We start from the raw sequence: 24,194 nt of genomic DNA on the forward strand, positions 1-24,194 counted from the left end.
CTGTACATGACATAAGTGACCTAACTAACCAGTATACCATGCCATGAAATGAAATTATATTGTGATATCACAGTTTATGCTCATGTTATCACTCACATATGTTGATGATACAGACATATGATGTTGATGCACCTAAAGTATCTGGCTGTGACCAAACCTTGGAGCCTCCAGCTGTATCTCACGTCTTATAATGTAGCACCCACTATGCCTGAGAAGCAATTTCATTTTTTTTGCTCAACCCTGTTTCTAGTAAACTGTCATTCCAACCCACATTTGTTTTCCCATGGGAGTTGCTCAAATCCAGGAATGACGGGTGCTAAGTCCTCTCTTAACATTAACAAATGATAGACAGGATGTCCTTGGTCTATCTCCATTATGCAAAAATATGTATATTTATTGCCTAAACAGAGCCCCCCCCCCCCCCCCCCCCATAGCTAGAGACCAAGGTCAGAAAGTGTGGTCAATAGTATTGAGGTAATCTTCTATTTCAACAGCCATTCAACATGATAAGACACAACCGTTTTTGATTACCTTTTGTCGTGGAAATTCTTACACAGGGACACTCAAAGTCAATCTTAATGAATCGTTGTTTATTGCCAGCGTGCTGGAGAGGCTCCAACCAACTCAATGCACCATAGTACACATGTCATTCAGGAACTCTGCCTGGGAAGTCCCAGCAGTTGTCGTATATATGGCTATACACAGACAAGTTATATTTGTATGATTTAGCATAATGAATGAATCATTACCGTTTTGTTTCATCCATGTGACCGACCAATACTGGTTCATAACACGTGACAGACCAATACCTCACGACACTTCATTCTCTCTAAGCTGAGACCTTGAAACTGAGATATCTTTCGTTCGTTCTCAAAACAAGATCTGGGCGTACTGCCAAATTGCAGCTACCGATAGTGAGGATTTGTACAGTCAGCCACTTGCATGAACACAGACATTCGTTATTTAGAACAGCACATGAATAGAACACAGAAATGTGTTATAAGAATAGCACAAACATAAACATTTCCCTTACACTTTCATTTGAGGAAATATACTGTACATCCTAATCAAGTCTGGAATTATTAGGGATAGCAGTTAAAGCATTGGACATGTGCCTCTGTGCCTCACCGTCAATCATGAGATTCTGTTGAGCTTTTAGTTATATAGACTAAACCAGCATACAAAGATCATCAAAGAGAAGACAAAGAAGTTCAAAGTGTACCATAATGTCTGCAGATTCACTATGCACATAAAGTACTGAGAGAAATAATGTTTATTCCACCTGTTTATTAACATTAAAGCTGTTGAACAGGAAGATTAAGTTGATATGGCTATTAGCTGAGTAAAACCAGACGAAACATCAGCTAAAAATACACTGACCTGTCTGGCACACCTTGTTCACCTGGTTGTCATTATTTTAATGACTTTACCATTGTTCCACCTTGTCTGCTTAAATCCCCTACAAAGGCCATGTTTTTTAAATGAGGCCCTATTTTCCATTGATAACACTTTATGTGAGATGGAATCTTTCTGAAGTTTCCAGTCTGTTGTTTTCAGTTCTCTTTACTTCAAAAATGAACTACAAAACCTGTTGGCAAATGGGTAATGAATGAATGATTTAGGATTTTCACACACTGGATAGTGAATAAATTTTTAACAGGATAGGGGACATCTCAAATGACGTAATGTGGAATATTTGGGAAGTAGGATTCAGGAAGTAAGCTTTGCTTCATCACACTGATGCCTCCTAGTCAGCGTGTCTCCCAGCGTCAGTCAATACCACCCATCACGCCACCTATCGTTGAGCCCCTGCGAAACATATCCTCCCCTTTCCGACGGTAATGACTTAGCATAGTGTGACATCTGACAGCGGGACAATACAGGGAGACCCAAAAAACACTGGGGGTAGTCGGCATGCTCACCAACTCCTCCTCAATATGACTGACCATCCTGACTTCACGACAGATATCCCTCCTCTTCCTCTATCTCCTCCTCTTCCGTGTTAACTGGACTGATTGGTCATATCAGGCAGTGTGTGACGGTCAGAGCTGAAGCACAAAGACAGTGGGTGAGCGCTGTCTCCCATGGTGTGGATACAGAGACACAGAGGTCCTTTCACTGCTCTGCTCAGTGTTCTGCTCACTGTGACGGAGTGACTCTGAGAGCACTGCAGCTCCAGGGTGTATTTCAACTCCATTACTACGCCTCAATCCAAATGTCCAATAACTTGCCTTCAATGACAATGCATTTCCAAGGTTCAAAGAGTTCAAAATGTCACACGATTTAGCTCTGATGTCCCTTATGTGTGCTATTTTGAAAATACCAAAAACTGCCTCTGTTTAGGGAACTGCAATTGCTTATCAGTAAAAATCCTTGCTTACTTTACAGAACTCAGTGGCCTTGTTTAGCAGGCACACTGTTAAAAGAGGCAAGAAGCAGTGGCCATAGCAACCTCAGTGGAGACAGAACAAGCAGGGTTTTGTATTTGTGACAAAGGACTGCTTGGCTTTCCCTGTTTCTGCTCTCCTGCGCACTTGCACGGTTGGACGCACACATGCACACGCACACACATAGTCCTCCAGACCCTGTGTGAATGGCAGGGTGGTGTCCTTGCATGGGCAATGTTTACAGGATGTTATCTGTCTCGGTGCCTGCCCCTCATCCCTCTGAGTGGGTTCCCGTTGGAATGCAGAGAGGGGATGGAGGAGTTCCAAAGGGGGAGTGACGAGAGAGAGAGAGAGAGAGAGAGAGAGACTACATATACATCCCAACACTAGGAGGCTGGTGTTCATAGGCACAGCTGGACTGTTGGATAACTGGACTTCACCCCTCTGTATACTTTATTGGTGAGTTTCTTCCTCTTTTCTTTATCATCCTCCATTTTGTCTCTCTCTCCGGGAAGTTTGAACTACCATCAAGGGTGTTAAGTTTTGTTTACCCAGATTTTCTATTCTTTGATGACCTGATCTTGTTTGAGAAGTATAGAGTACCTCTGAGACCTATATGAAAAAGTGAGGAACTGGTTTTGAAAGATAATTCTTTTTTGTGCACTGACAAGACAAACAGGTGAAATTGAAGTGCAATTTGAGATGTTGGGAAAGCATTGTTAACGGATGTGGTCTTGCTGGGATCTCATGACTCAAGGATGTGGTCTCCATAAGAGCTCTATAGGCTGGTTTCTTTCCCAAGTGGCAAGGAAAATAATGGGTAGCAATACAATTTTACTCAGCACTCCTATGTTCAAAGAATTTGAGAGAAGTTGAGTGATATTGAAAAGAAGGCAAAATGCCTCCTCTTGGTTACAAAAATAGTTTGGGGCTCGCCTTTTTCTTCCTCTTAATTGTACCCTTGGACTACCAGTCTCACAGTCAACAATTTTTGTTTCACTAGTGAAGACTTGACATATCCTAAACCAGGACAATTGCTCAGTAAGTATTTTCCTTCACTATTATTTTTTATTAGAATGCCTTCAGTTCAATGTGGTGATGAGTCACAAGTGAATTCTACAAAATATTTCAAAATTCTAATTATTTCATGTACTCTTAACAATTTTTTTTAACATGTTATAACTTAAAAATGGGAAAGCAATAACTGGTGATGTTAGCTTATTTAATAGGACTAACGTAATTAGTACAGTGGTAGTCTTTGGGAAAGCATGTAAAATGACACCATTCATCTTGCCATGCAGCAATACCTGGTAAGCCCATGGTCTATGGGTGTACATATGAATCTATATTTTGTGTTTTTCCTGTAAATGTAAATGCCTGATGCTACATTGTACATAGAGTTGCTGTGAATTCAATGACCCAATTGCGTTTCAATTAACTGACATTTTAGTGTGTGGGAGAAGAAAAAAAAATTCAGTACAGAACAAGTGCAGTGGTGGATTCTTTTTCCTTAGATCTGGGTGTGCCTTTTTTCTGTAGTGGATATTGTCTCAGGGGAATGAGATATGTTTGAGTTAATCTCTTCTGTGTATTTTACATTGAAAATAATATGTTCACAAAGTAAATACCCTTTTTTCCCAGGTTGTGGACATCTGTGTTTGATTTGGGTCTTGGCTATTGTTAGGCTTGTCAATTCAACTCCAAAAAGCCAGCACTGCAGTGTTGCGCAACTCTCCACGTCATAAAGCGAGAGTACACACACTGCTTTTGATATTTGCTCTGAGTCCCCATAAACATTCAGTATGTTAATTTTAAATCATGGTTTGAAGTGAGTCAGTGCCACCGAAGCTGTGATCGAGTCCTGTCATAAACCTGTCATAAACCTGAGACTCTGGGTGTGGCATGAAACTAGACTCTTGCATGTCCCAACATGTTCTCCATTTGTTTTATTGCTGAGAGTAGCTTGTTCTATTTGACTCCAACTGTCTGTGTTAGATGCTGTTCGTGTTTTCTTTGCTAGATACGATCAGTGGTGGAAAAAGTATCAAATTGTCATACTTAAGTTAAAGTAAAGATATCTTAATAGAAAATGACTCAAGTAAAAGTGAAAGTCACCCAGTAAAATACAACTATTTGGTTTTTAAAATACTTAAGTATCAAAAGTAAATGTAATTTCTAAAATATACTTAAGTATCAAAAGTAAAAGTATAAATCATTTCAGATTCCTTATATTAAGCAATCCAGATGGCACCATTATCTGTTTTTTTTTATATTTACAGATAGCCAGAGACACACTCCAACACTCAGACATAATTTACAAACGAAGCATGTGTGTTCAGTGAGTCCGCAAGATCAGAGGCAGTAGGGATGACCAGGGATGTTCTCTGACCATTTTCCTGCCCTGCATTCAAAATGTAACAAATACTTTTGGGTGTCAGGGAAAATGTATGGAGTAAAAAGTATATTATTTTCTTTAGGAATGTAGTAAAGTAAAAGTTAAAGTAAAAGTTGTCAAAAATATAAATAGTAAAGTACAAATATCCAAGAAAATTACTTAAGTAGTACTTTCAAGTATTTTTACTTAAGTACTTTACACCACTGAAGACGATGATGATCGAGTCATCTCCAACACAAACTTCTTCAAACTAATAACCAGCTAAATCCTTACAAATAAAAAAAGACCAAATCTGATGTTGCTGCCTTAACACGTGTATTATTTCACCTCAACAAACCTTCACAAGAGTTTTATCGTTTGTTCCTCTTTCTCTTTCAGACATCAACATAGTCGAAGATTCTTTGAAGACCTAGTTGGCCATTGATACTTTGTGACAAAGCCCTCAAAATGACCAGTGTGGCAGAATGGCTTGTGCAGAACAGGGGCAAGATCGAGAAGGGGGTGGAGATCATGGGACAGGCCTCCGCAGTCCTGGCAGCCACTGTGGGTCAGCTCCATCCCGTCCTGGAGGCCGTGTTTGTAGCCTCCTCTGAGATCCTCAGCAACCCGGAAGGGCAGGATGCCCGTTACCTGACTGAGCAGTTCAGCATGGTCAACCAAAAACTGGAAGGCATCCAGGCTGAGATCGAACAAATCGCCCTGGAGCTGCAGAGGACCTCCTTGAATAAGCAGAACTTTGACCGTGAGGCACAAATGCTCAGCCAATACGAAAAGTTCCAGGACTTTGTCAACGCCAAGTCCAAGTTCAAAGAGAAGAAGATGGAGAAGTTCCTCAGCCATTATGAGAACACGGACACGGACTTGAACCTGGACGCGCTCTATAATGCCGTTACCGGGGACAATACCTCAGGTGACCCCATGCTGGAGACAGTGGTTTCCACAGAACAAAGGAGTAGAAGGGCGGTAGAAGATTTCTGTGCCAGGCTTAAGAAGCTCTTTGTGGTGGGCATCATTGCTGTCATGGGTTATGCCAGCCTCAAGGAAGGGGTTGTGGGGGATGAGATGGTGAAGAAGTGGCAGGAGCGTATGGAAGATGTTGAGAACCGCATGAAAGCAGCGGTGGATGATTGCACTGAAAACTTCGCCGATCAAGCCAAATTGGACATGGAACACCAGCTTCAGGAGAAACCTGGCAGTGTTGACCTTGACTTCACCAAATCCCTATTGGACACACTTATTAAGAAATATGACTGGGTTAGCTGGTCTATCAGGGTCTTCAATGACAAGGAGCGCATTGTCTTTTTCAACTGGCTAGCTGGAAAGAAGTACCATGGCAGTGGAGGAGGAGCTAATTACTTTGATGTGTTGACCAAGAACAACATCAAAGTGGTGATCTCTTTCAGTGTTCAGCCTAAGCCTATCAACAAGGGTCAGATTCAGCAAGAAATTGAGGGGCAGAAACTGAAGGGGAACATGATGGATGTGGCTCAGGTCCTCAGCAGAAGTCTCCCCAACTGCTTGGTGCATGCTGTCAGCCACTATAAGGAAGTGGTGGAGACCAACAACTTCCAAGAGGATTGTTACTACTATGGAAAACACAAAAAAGCGTACTTATGCATTCATCCTGAGTAGCTTTTTTTTAAAACAGTGCAATGGAAAATAGAGTAGATATAATGGGGAAAACTACAAATACAATTCATGAAAGTTTATAACTGAGTTTAGAGATGTTTTTATTGATATCTCAAACCTAGCTGATGCTTTAGCTAGTGATTGTGTGAAATGTAATCTCTTGTTACAGACTGCATTTGTTTATCGACCTTGTATATTTATGTGTAGTTAGTGATCATTTACCAGGGGTGTCAAACACATGGCCCGCGGGGCCAGATTTTGGGGGGAAAAACAATGGATAGTGGACTGTCTTATGCAAAATTTCAAGGCGAAAAAATATAACCAATTTTCAGTACGGCGCCTCGATCTCTTTGAAGACTGAATGCGGCCCTCTGGGTAAAATTAGTTTGACACATCTGGTTTAAACTATCAGGATTTGTACATGTGTATTAATGGACATATATGAGACATTTTATGTCAGGCTGTGGCTATCTACTCAACAACAGTGACAACGCATGAGAACGTAGAACTTCCTCTTACCAAAGAGAATAGTAAGATACCTTACTCTACCTGCATTCCAGTATTTCATGATGATCATACTGTAAATTAGCACACCAGCCAGCGTAATAATGTGTTATGTAAGCTTACGCAAACAACTATTTCTCCTCATCAATGTACTGAGGACTTACTCAAGCTCCTTTGAAAAATGCTGTTGATAGACGCACCACATGGTCCAAATCTATAGCCTTACCACATTACATCTCTGTCTGTATTCACACATTTGATATCCTTCATATAGCTATAAAATGTTTATGGTCTTCTTTATTCATAATAAACCACAATTTAAAGGACATTGTTATCACTGGTCATCATTGTGCAATAGTAAATTATGACTTGTATATTCTATCTCTACCTGCAGCTGAGGAAATGTGCCTAATTGGCATGATAACATAATTTTAGAGGGTACTTTATGTAAAAACGTTTAAGCAGAGGTACACTTAGTCATAAACATCGATAGTGATAATTTGTGACAGTTTATTTACATTACTCCCTAAACAATCATCAGCCCCAGCAATATAAACACAATTACCATCAGCAGATGTTTTAATAGCCTTGGTAAAATACTTTTGTCAGTTATTTGTCAAAGGAGAGTAAGTTAGTATAGTTTCCATGTTGACCAGGAAAATATGCTATCATTTGTTCTACAACTTGTTTAACCACCACCCAAGTTTAGCTCTCTCCATATGGGTGTGTCACTTTAACTGTAATATGATAACCATATGACCAATAGGAAGATAAAAACAGATCGGACAAATTATTAGCTTTTCTTCCTCAAACTACAGCGAATGAAAAGGTGAGTTTTTAGACAAACATTATTGCATATGAACATTTCAATGTTTCTTCAATAGGCTTATACAGTTATTGGGATGTTTTCCAAAAGTTATCGCAGCTGTTTTCATTAGTTAAGCAGTTTTTTAACGAGTCGTCTGGTAAACTTGGTCATGACTTTTTGAGATCCTACGACATCTTTGAATACGTTCATTTATAATGTCATGTGCGCTTTTAAATAATATCCAATGTTTTACTGTAAGTTGCGCAAAACACAACGTAACTATGTGCACAATGTGAACTTCTGTCAATACAGTCGATGGGCGTTGGTAGCCTAGAATAGGTGACATAATGTACTGGCTTTTTCCAGGAAGTGTTTCTCGTGGCCATAATTATATATTGTCATGATTAAAGTACTGCAGTGGCAACAGTGCTGAATTTAATCAATTGACATATTGTTGCAAGGCCTTATCATATTAATCCACGACGTATGCTGGCTGTATAGGGAGTTAAACAAGATACTGAAATAAAGCAATTAGAGCCCTTGTTGAACGAGCTAATCGATACATTTCCCATTAAGAGGCCACGTGAACAGCTTTTAACAACAACAACTGTAATATGATTGCACTTCTCAGCTTGCAAAGATCTATGTCCATTTGTTAAAAGCAGCCAGTCATGGCCGGTCAGTGTTTATGTGGGCAAACTTCACAGGATGATTTGGCCACCTCCCTCAACTAGTCCTCAATCGACATAGATACTGTAGCTTACTGCTTGTTTGGGCCACTCAAATGTTGCCATTTATTCTTGCAGCTTGAAATTATTTTAAATTAATTTAGGACTCAAACCATGAGAAGAAGAAACTACCAAATGTCTATCTTGATGGCCAGATATTGATATACAAATGGATCAGTTATGATGTTGACATTATTACTTCAGTAGGCTTAACTGCTCTTCAGTGGACATCAGTTAATGTACATTTTAAGGTTGACTGTCCTGCTTGTTATTTGGTGAATTGTTGGGCCTGAGATATGCCTCCTTTGTAGAGCTACAGATTATAGCACTTTTGACTCTACCCACTGGGCACAGATGTAAATTCAACTTAGTTTCATTGAAATGACGTGGAAACAACTTTGATTCAACCTGTGTGTTGGCGTAATTCTTTCACATCTGAAAATGTACAATCACCATCACTTTACCCTGGATAATTTGTCTGCTTTAGTGCGGTAGAGATACTTCACATACACTCAGACCATGAGACAACCCCTGGGAGTTAGGGTTTTAGTGGAGAGCTGAAATGTCTCATGTTTTTTTTAGCATGGCAGTGTGGATGGCTAAATCAAATGAGATGGATGTTTTTCTATCCTAATGCATGCCATTTCACTTCCATCCAACATTGAACTAGCTTCTAATGCAGATGTTGTATCAATGAGAGCTGTGTCTTTTTCAAAGCCATTTGCACCATCATTTTTATGATAGCTGCTGATCTAATAGTATCAGACCATCTGCTTTTATTTAGTATGCTGGATTATAAATTCTAACCAATTACATTGGCAGGGCTGTCAAGTTTTGAAGAAAGCTTGGAGTGAAATTTGCAATGCAAATTTTATTTCCCCCTGGCACAACCCCTAGATGAGGGGTCTGTGGGTCCTTAGGCCTATGACCAGAGTGCAAAATTAAAACCACATGTCAGGTGTATTCAGGATGCTTTGAACATGAAATGAACACTCAAAAAAACACTTTTGGGGGGCTGAAATTGTAAACATATTTTTTAGGTGGTTTGACACTTTATTCAGACAGTAGTGAAATGAGATGGGAAGACAGGTACATGGGAGAAACAGTGGGAAGGTTGGAAGCAGGGATTGATCCCTGTTCTCAGGTGCAAAGTTGTATGTGACACGTGTTGTGGAGTGTTACCACTTTTCAAATGCTCTGCACAAGAAATACTTATATTAATGGTTGATGGCTGTGGATAACCAAATCATAGATTGCGGTATACATTTGAAGTCAGAAGTTTACATACACTTAGGTTTGAGTAATTAAAACTCATTTTTCAAGCACTCCACAAATTTCTTGTTAACAAACTATAGTTTTGGCAAGTCAGTTAGGACATCTGCTTTGTGCATTACACAAGTAATTTTTCCAACAATTGTTTACAGACATATTATTTCACTTATAATTCACTGTATCACAATTCCAGTGGGTCAGAAGTTTACATACACTAAGTTGACTGTGCCTTTAAACAGCTTGGAAAATTCCCGAAAATGATGTAATGGCTTTAGAAGCTTCTGATAGGCTAATTGACATCATTAGAGTAAATTTGAGGTGTACCTGTGGATGTATTTCAAGGCCTACCTTCAAACTCAGTGCCTCTTTGCATGACATCATGGGAAAATCAAAAGAAATCAGCCAAGACCTCAGAAAAGAAATTGTAGACCTCCACAAGTCTGGTTCATCCTTGGGAGCAATTTCCAAATGCCTGAAGGTATCACGTTCATCTGTACAAACAATAGTGCACAAGTATAAACACCATGGGACCACACAGCCGTCATACCGCTCAGGAAGGAGACGCGTTCTGTCTCCTAGAGATGAACGTACTTTGGTACGAAAAGTGCAAATCAATCCCAGAACAACAGCAAAGACGCTGGAGGAAACAGGTACAAAAGTATCTATATCCACAGTAAAACAAGTCCTATATCAACATAACCTGAAAAGCCGCTCAGCAAGGAAGAAGCCACTGCTCCAAAACTGCCATAAAAAAGCCAGACTACAGACTACATCTGCACATGGGGACAAATATCGTACTTTTTGGAGAAATGTTCTCTGGTCTGATGAAACAAAAATAGAACTGTTTGGCCATAATGACCATCGTTATGTTTGGAGGAAAAAGGGAGAGGCTTCCAAGTGAAAGAACACCATCCCAACCGTGAAGCACGGGGGTGGCAGCATCATGTTATGCGGGTGCTTTGCTGCAGGAGGGACTGGTGCACTTCACAAAATAGATGGCATCATGAGGTAGGAAAATTATGTGGATATATTGAAGCAACATCAAGACATCAGTCAGGAAGTTAAAGCTTGGTCGCAAATGGGTCTTCCAAATGGACAATGACCCCAAGCATACTCCCAAAGTTGTGGCAAAATAGCTTAAGGACAACAAAGTCAAGGTATTGGAGTGGCCATCACAACTAGAGGTCGACCGATTAATCGGAATGGCCGATTAATTAGGGCCGATTTCAAGTTTTCATAACAATCGGTAATCGGTATTTTTGGCCACCAATTTGCCTATTATTTATTTATTTATTATTATTATTATTTTTAACTAGGCAAGTCAGATTAAGAACACATTCTTATTTTCAATGACGGCCTAGAAACGGGGGTTAACTGCCTTGTTCAGAGGGGATTCGTTTTTGCAACCTTCGGTTACCAGTCCAACGCTCTAACCACCTGCCTTACATTGCACTCCACAAGGATTAACAGGCTGACTACCTGTTACGCGAGGGCTGCAAGAAGCAAAGGTAAATTGCTAGCTAGCATTAGACTTATAAAAAACTATCAATCTTAACATAATCACTAGTTAACTACACATGGTTGATGATATTACTAGTTTATCTAACGTGTCCTGTGTTGCATATAATCGATGCGGTACCTGTTAATTTTCATTGAATCACAGCCTACTTCAACAAACGGGTGTTGATTTAACAAGCGCATTTGCGAAAAAAGTACTGTCGTTGCACCAATGTACCTAACCATAAACATCAATGCCTAACTGGAATATTTAGACTTAGCCACCCGTTAGATAAAATACGGAACGGTTCTGAATGTCACTGAAAGAAAAAAACTTTTGTTTTCTAGATGATAGTTTCTGGATTCGACCATATTAATGACCTAAGGCTCGTATTTCTGTGTGTTTATTATATTATAATTAAGTCTATGATTTGATAGAGCAGTCTGACTGAGCGGTGGTAGGCAGCAGCAGGCTCGTAAGCATTCATTCAAACAGCCCTTCGCTGTGCTTCAAGCATTGCGCTGTTTATGACTTCAAGCCGGGTGGGTATAATTTGTGGAACGTTCCAACAGGAGTCTATTCCAAAAACTTCATAAATAACAAGGTTGCCAAAAAACAACGCATACAAAGTTGTATTGCGGCAGAATAAGATACCGGGTAGGGAGTGGTCTATTTCATTGCGTTTTTCACTCATCACGTTTATTCCGAAAAATGTCTGTCCTCACATGTCTGTTTGCCTATGGACAAACATTAAGAATAAGCTACGTGGTGAGTTGATGCCAATTCGGCAGCTAGTTAGCTAGGTTTGTATGCGTTCCTACTTTGTATGCGTTGTTGGTTGGCAACCTTTTACTTTATGTTTTTTGGAACAGATTCCTGTTGTAACGTTCCACAAATTATACCCACCCCTTCAAGCCTATCAACCCCCGAGATTAGGCTGGTGTAACCGATGTGAAATGGCTAGCTAGTTAGCGGGGTGTGCGCTAATAGCGTTTGAAACGGCACTCGCTCTGAGACTTGGAGTGGTTGTTTCCCTTGCTCTGCATGGGTAACGCTGCTTCAAGGGTGGCTGTTGTCGATGTGTTCCTGGTTCAAGCCCAGGTAGGAGCGAGGAGAGGGACGGAAGCTATACTGTTACACTGGCAATACTAAAGTGCCTATAAAAACATCCAATAGTCAAAGGTATATGAAATACAAATCGTATAGAGAGAAATAGTCCTATAATTCCTATAATAACTACAACCTATAACTTCTTACCTGGGAATATTGAAGACTCATGTTAGAAGGAACCACCAGCTTTCATATGTTCCCATGTTCTGAGCAAGGCACTTAAACATTAGCTTTCTTACATGGCACATATTGCACTTTTACTTTCTTCTCAAACACTTTTTGCATTATTTAAACCAAATTGAACATGTTTCATTATTTATTTGAGGCTAAATTGATTTTATTGATGTATTATATTAAGTTAAAATAAGTGTTCATTCAGTATTGTTGTAATTGTCATTATTACAAATAAATAAATAATGAGCCGATTAATCGGTATCGGCTTTTTTTGGTCCTCCAATAATCGGTATCGGCGTTGAAAAATCATAACCGGTCGACCTCTAATCACAACGCCCTGAACTCAATCCTATAGAAAATTTGTGGGCAGAACTGAAAAAGCGTGTGCGAGCAAGGAGGCCTACAAACCTGACTCCGTTGCACCAGCTTTGTCAGGAGGAATGGGCCAAAATTCACCCAACTTATTATGTGAAGCTTGTGGAAGGCTACCTGAAACGTTTGACCCAAGTTAAACAAGTTAAAGGCAATGCTACCAAATACTAATTGAGTGTATGTAAACTTCTGACCCACTGGGAATGTGATGAAATAAATAAAAGCTGAAATAAATCATCCTCTCTACTATTATTCTTACATTTCACATTCTTAAAATAAAGTTGTGATCCTAACTGACCTAAAACCGGGAATTTTTACTTTAAAATTAAATGTCAGGAATTGTGAAACTGAGTTTAAATGTATTTGGCTAAGGTGTATGTAAACTTCCGACTTCAACTGTACTTATCCATAGACTGCTTTCAAGTTAAGGACACAAACATTTTGTATTTTGTAATTAGGGATCGAAGAAAATGCTGCTTGCTCTGCAGGAGGGTAGGCCACTCCTGATCTATGCTTCCTAAGTGCTGGGTGTTTGAAAATGTTGTTGTTATAACAATTAATTTCACAATCACCCAACCTTCAAGACATTTCTAATGAATATCAATATTCGGGTGGTTCATGCCTACTAGTTGAAGATCCTTGCCATCGTCTTACTATACCTAGACAAAATATGTGCACAATACTAAAATTAAGTTATATTTGAGGCCTGTGTGACTTATTCCAAACTGTCCATGAATGGCTGCAAAAATACATAGTCTCATACAATTCATTTTCAAAGACACAAATAGGCATATCAGATTTCATATATGTGATTACACTAGCAAAATTGGAAGAAGTGGAATAATAAAATAAGTATGGGGGAAAACAGTGTTCTTGCTGACAAGCACACTAATTACCCTATATTTTACCCCATTATTAAGAATGAGAATTGTTCCACTGATCAGAACAAAGTAAAGTAAATGGATAATACAATCTCCTGAAGACAAGATTACATAAATCTGCCCCTTACCAAATCATTTGTATATTTACGAGTTCACAATCTGTTTGACAAAATTATTTTCATAGTTACAAATCAGGTCACCCTACTAAACTTCCCTGCTAAAACAAGTGTGGATTAAATCGACTTTAGTACGTGCTGTCAAAAGGCTGCATTCCTCAATAGAGCTCGCCAGCTTGTAGTCCTAAAACCCAGAAATGAGTTACCTCTGGTTCGTTCAGCCATCCCTATTGGAAAAAAAATTAATGGTGAAAGAGTTTTGGAATAAACGCCCAAAATAAGGTCTGAGGTTAACACGGGCTTATGAGATCTTATACGTTTTGTTCTATGAGAAAATAGCAGTCAGTTAACATCACCTTTAAGAATTCATTAAAAACGATTTTAAAAAATTCACAAAAAGTGATGTTGGCTGATGAGTGTTATCTCATAGAACAAAACGTATAAGTCTTTGTTTACCACAGACCTTATTTTCGGCATTTATCCCAAAACCCTACAAAAACGCCATTAATCTTTCCCATAGGCGTTGTCCGACCAACCATGGGGGAGTTAGTGCCTAAAAAAGACAGCATTACTATTTCCCCCCTATAGGGACGGGAATAACAGCAACATCATTTTGTTGACGTTGTACATAAAACAGAGCTATCATGCTGCTCTTTTTAAACTTTTATAAACTCCGCGGAGAACGCTCTCTCTCTCCATTGAACTCCGCTCTAATTTCTTTAAAACGCGCATCCAATCCCCTTGATCCCTTATATAACTAGACCAATCATATGCTTCAATGTGCCGCAGTTCACAGTGCTGTGGCAAGACAATGGGCGGATTCGATTATGCTGAGCCGCGGGGCACCGGGCAAAGGCCCGTCTCGTCAATGGCCAAAAGCAGGAAGGGAAGAGCGCAATTCTCAAATAGAACAGTAATATGTGCCACTCGGTCATTTTGTCAACAAGGCAGCATGGTGCATCTTCCAGAAACATACATATCTCTTTTCCATAAAATCCATGTTAGAAAATGCTAATTATTTTTCATTGGGAAGGCAGATAACGCGCTTTTATCAAAAGTAGATCACTTTTGCATGGGAACACACAATCCTACTAATTACTACACATGCATAATGATGTCACTTTTGTTTTGAGACAATTTAACCGTGGGCATTGAACAGCGAACCTGGCTCACGCCGTGGAGGCAGCCCGGTTCTCTTGTCGAATGCAATCAACTCTGAGCCGATGCAAAACACACCTATATGGGGGGTGATTCATGCCAGAATTAAGCGTAGTGAAGCTAATGATACCTCTCACCAAGTCACCTAACGTCTTCCTAGCGCCATGCCCAAAGCTGACAAGATTAACTTTTTTCCCGAGCAAGGCAGTTAACCCACTGTTCCCCGGGCAACTGAATACGTATATTTCGATTAAGGCAGCCTCCCGCACCTCTCTGATTCAGAGGGGTTGGGTTAAATGCGGAAGACACATTTCAGTTGAATGAATTCAGTTGTACAACTGACTAGGTATCCCACTTTAATTTTCTTTGTTGGAGGTAGCCTAGGTCTCTAGTAGCACATTCAAAACAACTCGGAAGTCGGCAATCACTGACTTCCGACTTCAGTGCGTTCAAGACAACTGGGAACTCTGGGGGAAAAAAACAAGCTGACTAGGATTTTTGTTTTATTTTGAACAGTCATCGAACTCGGAATCTCTGGCATCTTTCTCTGACCTGAAAATCACTGATGTCATGATTTGACCTTGTTTCCCCCCCCATATATGTGAGTATATAGGCCTTGTTATAGATGTGCAAAAAGCATATGCTACCACTTGTTTGCTTAGCCATAGGAAAAGCAATGACAGTCCAGATTTTATAAAGCGATCTAGGCTATAACAATGATAAACTCCACGATTATTTCTGCGGTCTACTAGCCTATCGAAGGTCTTGCGCAGCCTAAACATCACAGGAAAATGTGGTTGGTTTATTAAATGCTCTGCAATGTAGAGCTATGCAAAATACCAAAATGTTAGAATCGGTATGGGTCTATGCATTGACCAAACAGTTTAACAGATAAAAACATGAATTATTCAGGAGAATCCTATTGAATCAGGCTATTCATTTCAGTGCAGTTGCGTTCTTACGCATATCCTTAGACAAAACGGAACCGAAAACACCCCAGCCTGTTTTGATCACAGATCATGATGAAGCCTGAACATTTAGTCTGTTTGTCATTGATTTAGCCCAGAATTGCCTACAGCTTTGATACACATGAAGACCTATATTTAATCTGGAATTGACAAACAAAAGCCTGACTAGGATCCTGACTTTCCCCCACGTCAAATGTATTACCAATTAGGCTAAAGGTATTCCTATTAATTTGCATAAGCTAACCATTGTGATTAATGTTATTTACCATCTTCTGCTTTTTATGAATGAACAGGCATCAGGGTAAACATGTCATTTCAATGCCCCCCCACACGCACACATTAATTAATGATACTTACCTTACAGATCACAAAGTGAGCTAATTTCCACTCCATACATATGCAAATACATTTGATTCATACACTGGGTTGTCTGGCTGGTATGTTTTCATTTTAATCAGGCATTCCCTGATCTACACTGAAATAATTAGTCCTCAATTACGAAAACAAAAAAAATACATTTTTTTTTCTTTCGTAATTGAGGACTGAAATTATTTCAGTGTAGATCAGGGAATGCCTGATTAAAATGTCATATATATATTGTATGTCTTATGATACAATTAATAATGTTGAACTAACAAATACCATCAAGAGATACGTTACAATTTACAGTACCGAACACGTTATGAAGCTGCTGTAAAATATCTAGCAATATGTTAGATTTAAATATATAACCATTGATTTTTTTGGTACGTTTGTCAATTTAATTTCAGATTTATTTTGTATACTCACATGGCAATCAGACTGAAATACAGAATTCTGGTGTGTGGACTAGAGAGGAGGTGGGTATTGTGTGGATGGGAGGTTCTGCCTGTCACTTGTTTTTCAACAGGAAGTGGACTCGAAGAGGGAAACTGCAAAGTCCAGGCACTGCTGCCCTCTTTGTTCTGAGTGTTTGCAGTGCTAGTGTTTTTAGCTAATCTGTGCATCTCACATTATCTGTCTAGTACTTAAAGTTTTCTTGCTATTTATTAGCAGATAATGACAACTTGACAATAACAGTGGTGGTTGATAATGGAAAACATCAGGTGGATCCATGTCTGAGTGTTAGGCAGAATCTGTAGCACCTGGAGAACAGGAGCAGGAGCAGAGTAAAGGGAGACAGACGTAAACAAGCAAACAGACAGGTTAAATGATTGTCAGGTATGTAAAAATACAGTTATTGAATGATTTAATTTAAATGTTTGATTAGACATGCAATAATGTTAATGGCAGACAGAAAAGAAAGGATACCTGTCTAATTTTTGATGTCAGTGGGGTTATAAGGGATGGTCCCTGGAAAAGATAGAGAGATGAGTTGTGAGAGAAACTCCAGGATGGTGTCATGACCACTGGAGTCATACACCTTAACAGTACCTACCTGGAAGTGGCTGTTACTTAACGTGACCCAGTGGTTAACCTTGAGATTGACTATTTGGAGAAACCCCTGGGCCAGTGTTGGTACAGCTGACAGCATGGCGATGTCGCCCACCACAAGGCAGCAAATGCAAATAGTTATCATCTCAGATTTTTATATTCACCTTAACGGATGTTGACCCCAGCTAGGAGCGAAAGAGCACCAAGCTTTCCCAGGTCTCGCCTTCCTTTCGTCCTTCTTCCAAGCCAAGTCATTCACCCAGATGTCGAAGCACTTGGTCCCCTTGATTCTTCTCAGGTGGCTTTCCTTCTCATGCGCCCTGTCCATGTTCAGTCTCACCTTGATTGAGAATAGAAATAAATGCAATTATATTTCATATTATTACAAATACATCTCTTATATATCTCTTGGAAGGCCAGAAAATAAATTAACAGCGGACAATCATTTTTACCTGGTCAAAAACCTCAGTCCGTGCCTGAAGGTGGTCTTCGAAGGCGTTCTGATCTGGTTCCACAACTTCCACATCAGGTGGAGTATCAGTGACCTCAAAGTACGTTATACGAAAACAGCAAAAGAAAAACACTAAGTCAGTCAAAAAATATATACTACTGTATATGCAATAATGTTATATACAATTGCATTGTGGCGAAGAAATTGAATACACCTAGAATGTACCACATATTTTCCTAAGCTAACAAAACCAGGCTAATACGCTGCTAGCTGGTGCTCATAAATGTATAAAACATACTTTATAAATTTGTCAAATTACCTGCAATCATGGGGGACACACAGTATGGATGAATGATGAGTAGTGACCGGATATAAATAGCACTCCTAAAAAAGATGCATTTTCAAGTTAGCTACCAACTTCAGAGGGAACTTTAGCTAGCACAAAACCCACATGGAAAACTGAGATTCGGCAAATAACATATAAAGATTGGCTTATTTGACGCCAAACCAACAGCATTAGTTACTAATAACATAAATTGCTAATGTACGATGTAAAAGGTGGATTTTATGATGTAATGTCAACTTTACACATTTCTATCCCGGGACCATTCAATTTAACTCATCCACAGCAATTCTCCATAGATCTGCTGTGGATTACCCAGAATCCCATACCTTTATCACTGAGTGTATTAGACCATGTAAACACACTAATCCACCAGGAGGTGGGATAATACCCATTTTATGCAGGAATTTAACAACTTAATTACACCAGTACACTACAAACATTACATTAAACTGACATTGACTAAAACCAACTAGACTAGAGCTAACTACTATAGCGCTTAGCCAAGCAAAATTTGGTTAGCATCAAGCTAGCGAACTGTTAAATGCTATTTTCGTACAAATATTAACACTAACACATTGTATCATGCCATCACATATTTACATATATTACATAAAGTAAATTGAGCTTTTATTCATAGAAAATAAAACAAATTGGATCTAAAACGTTGAAAAAAAACTTTCTGTACTTTGGACGCCAAGTGAATCCCTTCTCGTTCATGTAAACCATGAGCAACCTTGCCTAACTCCATTAACTTACAATGGGGACAATACCAACCAGTTTTTCTGCCTTCAAACATCACCAAAAACTGCCTTCAAATATCACCAAACTCATGGAATATGTAATTAACCATGTTACCTCAAAAATTTGAGTCATATTGCATTTTTGCACATTACATACCTGAGACGGAGAAACGTTCGTTTTCAGAACTAGTCATTCTCCATAACGAAGAAGAAATGTTAAATATCTCACTCACTCACTTCATTGACGTCACAGCTCCCCTAGCGGCAGTAATTATATACATACATTAAATGCAAATACCTGGGAGGCAAAATAAACGAAATAAAACATCAAAAATATGACCATACATATGTGTGTCACATACACATGGCATATGCTTGAGTATCACCTTGACATCTCTGATCTGCTTGCCTCAATAAATTAATACTAGAACATTGGTAGCCAGGATTAGCTATTTCAAATCAAATCAAACTTTGTCACATGCGCCGAATACAACAAGTGTAGACCTTACCTTGAAATGCTTACTTACAAGCCCTTAACCTACAGTGCAGTTCAAGAAGAGTTTATGAAAATATTTACCAAATAAACTCAAGTTAAACATAAAATAACAAATAATAAAAAGTAACACAATAACACAATAACGAGGCTATATACAGGGGTACCGGTACTAAGTCAATGTGCGGGGGTACAGGTTAGTTGAGGTCATTTGTACATGTAGGTAGGGGTGAAGTGACTATGCATAGATAATAAACAGCGAGTAGCAGCAGTGTACAAAACAAATGGAGGGGAGTTCAATATAGCAGCAGCGTATCTAGTCTCCTAATAATTGCATAACGGTGCAAGTTAGACAGCCACTCAAATCACTTCTGTCTGTGTCGCCGCCGAGCTCTCAAATACCATGCCAGTCTCTCACTCTATGAACGGTCACTGCAATCCAGATTCCTTGGGACGTCCTTACCCTAAACCCTAAACTAACACTAAACTTAACTAATTTACATGTATACTTGATAGAGGTATGGACATCCCAAGGAGCCCGAATAGCACAGACCCTCTGGGAAAGTCTATGAACTGCTCTATTCGACTGAAGGGACCTTTGCCCAAAACATCCATTTAATTATTAAAATAATTGTTGCTGAGGCTGTTTTATTTTTTTAATTTATTTTATATTATTAACATTTTATATTCATGTAATGTTTGCCATATGAGGTGTGGCGTGAGAAAATTGTCAAATGCGTGTGTCTCACATCCAAGGCGTTGTCAGCTTTGAATCATTGATGATGATTTAATACAGAGTTAAAATCATTTTTTTTTATTTAACTAGGCAAGTCAGTTAAGAACTAATTCTTATTTACAATGACAGCCTAGGAACAGTGGGTTAACTGCCTTATTCAGGGGCAGAACGACAGATGTTTTACCTTGTCAGGTCGGGGATTCGATCTAGCAACCTTTCGGTTACTGGACCAACACTCTAATCACTAGGCTACCTGCCGCCCCAGGTAGCCTAGTGGCTGTATTGAGTTTGGCTGTATTGAGATTGTTCTAGAGTTCTTGGATTTTCTTAGACAATTCTCTCTCAGTAGTCTCTGTTATCTATGGGCATAAAGACTGTGCCTCCCCTGACAGCTGTAGGTGATAGATCAGGTTGAGAAATGAGGGTGACATCTTCACTGATCTTCTGCAGTGTAAACCCCCTTGGGACAGACCTCAGCAGCAGACAAAGGCAGACTGAGACGCTGACAGAATAGTTTCCATTGTCTTGTTGCTGTGGTTACTGGCATTACTGTGGAAAATGCACTCCTGCTCAGCAAGTTTAATCTCCAACAGACAGTTTATCACTCCCACACCCTCTGTGGCATTGACTGGACTGGCTGAGCGAGCGTGGTGGGGATGGTGGTGGTAGTTGAAGGGCCAAAGGAGAATGGATTAGGTTTTTATTAATAAACTGTGAGCTTATAACATTGTACTTTGACCTGGAAGTAATTTCATGCCAATTGTCAAATACAATTTACCATGATTTATTTCAGCAGCGGTGTATACGTTATACTGTAAAATAAATGTTCTGTAACTTCTTCTGTAACATATAAGGATAGTATTAAATCTAAAATGGCATCCAGGCTGAAATTAGTCTTAATTCCTGCTTGTATTATGTTATTCCAATGGTAGATACTGTATGTGATTTTCTCAAATGTACACTGTTACAATGCACTTAGCACCACCCCTTCAGTCACAGTCTACACTAGTACATCATAGTGTTTGAAGTTACTAATTGGCTTTCTGCTTGCTGTGCATACTTCATACTGTATTTCAGATCTTCATTGGTTGGTTGTTTTTTCCCCATTTGGCACTTTGTTGATGTGTTATACAACACACTTGAATTGAGTGTATAATGCAGACAATAAATGGTAAATACTTAAAACATTTCTATAACATAAAACCATTAAAACACTACCTTGAAATACACATTTGAAACTCCATAGAGTACCTACCCCTATGTGTCATCCCTCACTGGTGAATTCTCTTTGCATTGTTGCCTTATTGCTCACTGGGTGTGTCCAGCTGTAATCCCAGCAGGCTTGGTTACTGAAATTTACACTGATCCCTCTCTCTCTTTCTTTATCAGTTCTCGCTGTGAGGCCATCAGGGATTCACTCTAGTTAAGAGTTTGAGCAAGGAAGCAGACTACAGTCCAACAATAGCAGGACAGCTCTATGTAAGTTCAGAAAATAATATACTGTACGGAGGGACGGAGGGAGGGAGGGAGGCAGGCAATCAACTATATGGGCCTAGCTTTTTAGACTTTGGTATTGCTGTTGAACGTTTCCTTCATTTCAACTAAGGCCTTGAACTGGGGGATGATTTGTTGTCTATATATTAAATGTTTTAAATGGATATTCAAAGTCGGGGGCAGGTCCGACTTTGGGAAACCCTTCTATAGACCATAGACTTTATCATGTCCAATGTAAATAAACACTTTCGGCCTCACGAGTGGCGCAGCAGTCTAAGGTACTGCATCGCAGTAATAGCTGGGCGCAATGCACGCTGACACAGTCACCAGGTGGACGATGTTTCCTCTGACACATTGGTGCAGCTGGCTTCTGGGTTAAACGAGCATTGTGTTAAGAAGCAGTACGGCTTGGCGGGGTCGTGTTTCAGGGGACGCATGGCTCTTGACCTTCGCCTCTCCCGAGTCCGTATGGGAGTTGCAGCGATGGGACAAGACTGTAACTACCAATTGGATATCACGAAATTAGGGGAGAAAAAGGGGTAAAAAAAATGTATAACAGTTCCAATCATCCTTTTGACCATGCCCTTATGCTCTTTTTTCAGATGTTATACTGGTATTTGTTGTGCACTGAATAATAACAATACCAGCAAAGATGGCCAGCCAGCTACAGAAGTTTGTATCAGAGAAGAAGAACATGGTAGAGACTATAATGGAAGTGTTTGAACAGGGAGCTGAGGTGGTGGCCAGTATCGCAGGTGACCTCTTCCCTGTTTTTGCCATCGCTGCTCCCATCTTGAAATTGGCACTGGACAATGTGGAGAGTAAGGAAGCTTCGTTTATGAAGGAGCAGTTCCAGAAGGTTCGTGAACGCCTGGAGGTGGTTTCAGAGGAGATGCAGCGGATTAACGAGGAAATCAAGAAGAGCGGCGTGGACGCTGCCTACTTTTCTGTAGAGGAGAACATATCCAACCAGTTCCGCAAGTACATGGACATCCTCAATGCCAAACCCAAGTTTCGTGAGGTCAAAAAGAAGCTTTTCATGGAGCATTTTATCAAAACAGGTGGCGACAAAAACCTTCATACCCTCTACAGTGCTGTGACAGGAGACAACTTCTCTGGAGAGTCAGTGTTGGAGATTACTCTTAACTATGAGGAGAAAAGTCGACGCGCCATGGAAGACTTCTGTGCCAGGTTGAAGAAACTCTTTTGCATAGGCCTCATAGCTCTGATGGGTTACACCGCACTAAAGGACTGCGATGACGAAGAGAAGCTTCTTCAAGACGGGTGAAAAGATGAAGGAGGTACAGGTGAAAATGAATGCTGTCATCGAGGACTGCATCACCAGCTTCCCCAAGCAGGCTGAACTGGATTCCCGGAGGTTGGTTAGGGACCATTCTGACCTGAGCAACCAGCAGCTGGCTGACGCCATTTTGGAGAAGCTGAAAAAAAAGTATGACTGGGTGTGCTGGTCTGTCCGTATATTCAGCTCCCCTTCGGGCCTGTTCTCGAACAAAAAAGACATCCAGTGCCCCACAGGAAAAAATCGCTTTCAGGTGCCAGCGACAGACGAGAAGCTGAACGTCATGGTGTCCTACAGTGCCTCGCCCGAGCCTCTGAACAAGGCCCACATCCAGCAGCTGATCCAGTGTCAGAAGAAACTCACCGTAGTGGGTACAGCTGAGCTCCTGTTTAAGCAGTTGCCAGGTGCATGTGCAGTCCACACGGTAAAGACTTGCAAAGATCTGGCCTGTGCCTGGAGCTTTGCCGAAGAGCTACACTACTGGGAGGAGCACAAGAACTTCTATGTTTGCGTTCACTATAATTGATGTTTTCTCACTTAAAAATGAATTAATAATTAGCCATAGATACCAAGATTATATTCATTCCAATTTGGTCTTTGCACTAAGACTGACATTCCCAAGTACTTTCTCTCTTTCTCCGTTGAGTTCTGATCCCCAGCCATACTAATGAGGAGGAACACAGGGTAACACTTATTATAAAGCATGATACTTACCAAAGACTGTTTTACCTGTTAATCTATTCTTTGTAATGATTTTCTTTTATGTATCCCCCCTACTATGTGTTGCCTCTGATAATGTAAATTAAACTTTGGGTCTTGATACATATTCTAAATTGATCAAATCATAGATTTTTATGAAGTGTGTAAATATAAAAGCCTAATGTTTGTATTCTCTGTAAGAAATCCCTCAACATTTTGCATAACTATAACTGCATTTTCAATCTCTTTATATACAGTTGAAGTCGGAAGTTTACATACACTTAGGTTGGAGTCATAAAAACTTGTTTTTCAACCACTCCACAAATTTCTTGTTAAAATAATATTGTTTTGGCAAGTCGGTTAGGATATCTACTTTGTGCATGACACAAGTAATTTTTCCAACAATTGTTTACAGACACATTATTTCACTTTCACATAATTCACTGTATCATATTTCCAGTGGGTCAGAAGTCTACATACACTAAGTTGACTGTGCCTTTAAACAGCTTAGAAAGTTCCAGA

At 39.8% G+C, this 24,194-nt stretch overlaps 1 protein-coding gene, 1 long non-coding RNA gene and 1 pseudogene across 3 annotated transcripts; 2 read left to right on the forward strand and 1 right to left on the reverse strand.

Moving 5' to 3' along the window:
- Window positions 1-2,752: 2,752 nt before the first annotated feature.
- LOC115178535 (uncharacterized) lies at window positions 2,753-7,241 on the forward strand. Of its 2 annotated transcripts, XM_029739797.1 has the most exons (3): window positions 2,812-2,846; window positions 3,391-3,428; window positions 5,161-7,241. In XM_029739797.1, the coding sequence occupies exon 3, from the start codon at window positions 5,230-5,232 to the stop codon at window positions 6,412-6,414; it is 1,185 nt and encodes a 394-aa protein (XP_029595657.1). In that variant the 5' UTR covers window positions 2,812-2,846; window positions 3,391-3,428; window positions 5,161-5,229; the 3' UTR covers window positions 6,415-7,241. The 2 variants fall into 2 exon arrangements, with proteins under 2 accessions (XP_029595646.1, XP_029595657.1); XM_029739786.1 differs by lacking the exon at window positions 3,391-3,428 and having other exon boundaries at window positions 2,753-2,846.
- Window positions 7,242-7,382: 141 nt separating this feature from the next.
- LOC115178547 (protein rapunzel-like) lies at window positions 7,383-23,862 on the forward strand (annotated as a pseudogene).
- On the reverse strand, window positions 16,746-19,168 carry LOC115178556 (uncharacterized). Its single transcript, XR_003872651.1, has 6 exons — window positions 19,108-19,168; window positions 18,184-18,248; window positions 17,866-17,958; window positions 17,578-17,753; window positions 17,291-17,332; window positions 16,746-17,124 (listed from the first exon to the last, which is right to left on the reverse strand). It is a non-coding gene; the product is annotated as an uncharacterized LOC115178556 (long non-coding RNA).
- Window positions 23,863-24,194: the final 332 nt, after the last annotated feature.

Source organism: Salmo trutta, chromosome 3, assembly GCF_901001165.1.
Source record: "Salmo trutta chromosome 3, fSalTru1.1, whole genome shotgun sequence".
Taxonomy (NCBI): domain Eukaryota; kingdom Metazoa; phylum Chordata; class Actinopteri; order Salmoniformes; family Salmonidae; genus Salmo; species Salmo trutta.